Source organism: Myotis davidii, unplaced genomic scaffold, assembly GCF_000327345.1.
Source record: "Myotis davidii unplaced genomic scaffold, ASM32734v1 scaffold609, whole genome shotgun sequence".
NCBI lineage: Eukaryota > Metazoa > Chordata > Mammalia > Chiroptera > Vespertilionidae > Myotis > Myotis davidii.
In genome coordinates, this window is record NW_006300164.1 from 875,016 (window position 1) to 876,266 (window position 1,251).

Sequence of the window (1,251 nt, forward strand, 5' to 3'; positions counted from 1 at the left end):
TGTCACCAGACACCGGGGAGGCGCCTGGGCCTCCTGCCCCTCCAGCCTGACCCCCAGCCGCCAGCGGAAAGGAAGCTTCGCAAAGTCCGGCCCTCGCCCTCGCCCCCAGCCCGTGCACAGAGCGGGGAGAGCTGGGTCAGAGTCAGCTGCTGGGGCCGGTCCCCTGCTCCTGGCCCAGGGGTACTGCTGGGGCTGGGGGGGTGGGCGTGGTCAGGAAGATGGGGGAGGCCGATGGCCCAGGCCCATTGTTACTTTATTGTCACCGACTTTTTTAATTTATTGATTTGAGGGGGGACGGGGAGAGGGAAACATCGATTTGTTGTTCCACTAACTGATGCACTCATTGGTTACTTCTTTATATATATAAAATATTGATTCCAGAATGGAAGGGAGAGGGAGAGATAGAAACATCAGTGATGAGAAAGAATCATTGATTGGCTGCCTCCTGCACACCCCCTATTGGGACCGAGCTGGCAACCCGGGCCTGTGCCCTTGGCCGGAATCGAACCTGGGACCCTTCAGTCCGCAGTCTGATGCTCTATCCACTGAGCCACACCAGCCAGGGCTCGTTGGTTACTCTTGTGTGTGCCCTGACCAGGGATCAAACCCCAAACCTTGGTGTATGAGGACCACGCTCTAACCAGCTGAGCTCCCGGCCAGGGCCAGCCATTGTTACTTAAGGCCCAGTCCTTTTTCTGGCCCTCAGGCTCCCTCAGCACCGCCCCCCCCATGTCCCCCAAGTTCTCTGTCCCTCACCCCCTTCCATGGAGCCCTAGCCCCCTCCCCCAACAAGCTCCTCGGCTTCCTGAGCTTGGGTGCACCCCACCAAGGGGAGTGGCCTCTATTCTGGAAGCCATGGGGGGCCTAGTGGGAGCAGGACCCCTGGAGCAGGCTTGTGCACCCCAGTTTGGCTTCCCCCCACTTCTGTGGCCCCAGGACACTCCTTAGCCTCACGGTCCCTCTGATGGAAGTCCCCCGGGGAGAGGCAGGCCTGGCCAGCTCCCCGGGGCGATGGGGAGGCAGCGAGGGGGAAGACAGTGCCCTGTGCCCCTCTCCTTCCGGGGCAGGTGAGGCCACCCACAAAGGCTGACCGCCAGGTCCTTTGAGGCCACAAATGACTGTCTGCCTGCTGCCCCGCCAAGAGGTAACACACCCTCCCACTGGGACCATGGCCACCAGCAGACAAAGCCACCCCTGTGGATGTCTCCACAGCTGCTGGCTGCCGGGGGCCGGGCGCCCCGCACTCCCACG

The 1,251-nt window shown here is 62.0% G+C and overlaps 1 protein-coding gene across 1 annotated transcript in view; it reads left to right on the forward strand.

Annotated features, from left to right (window-relative positions):
• The window catches only part of SLC34A3 (solute carrier family 34 (type II sodium/phosphate cotransporter), member 3), a 6,799-nt gene extending 5,693 nt beyond the window's left edge, over positions 1-1,106 (forward strand). Inside the window, exon 12 of the mRNA XM_015572348.1 lies at positions 1,068-1,106. Coding sequence (XP_015427834.1) covers positions 1,068-1,106 — 39 coding nt within the window. The remainder of the gene's footprint in view (positions 1-1,067) is intronic.
• The last annotated feature ends 145 nt before the right edge of the window (positions 1,107-1,251 follow it).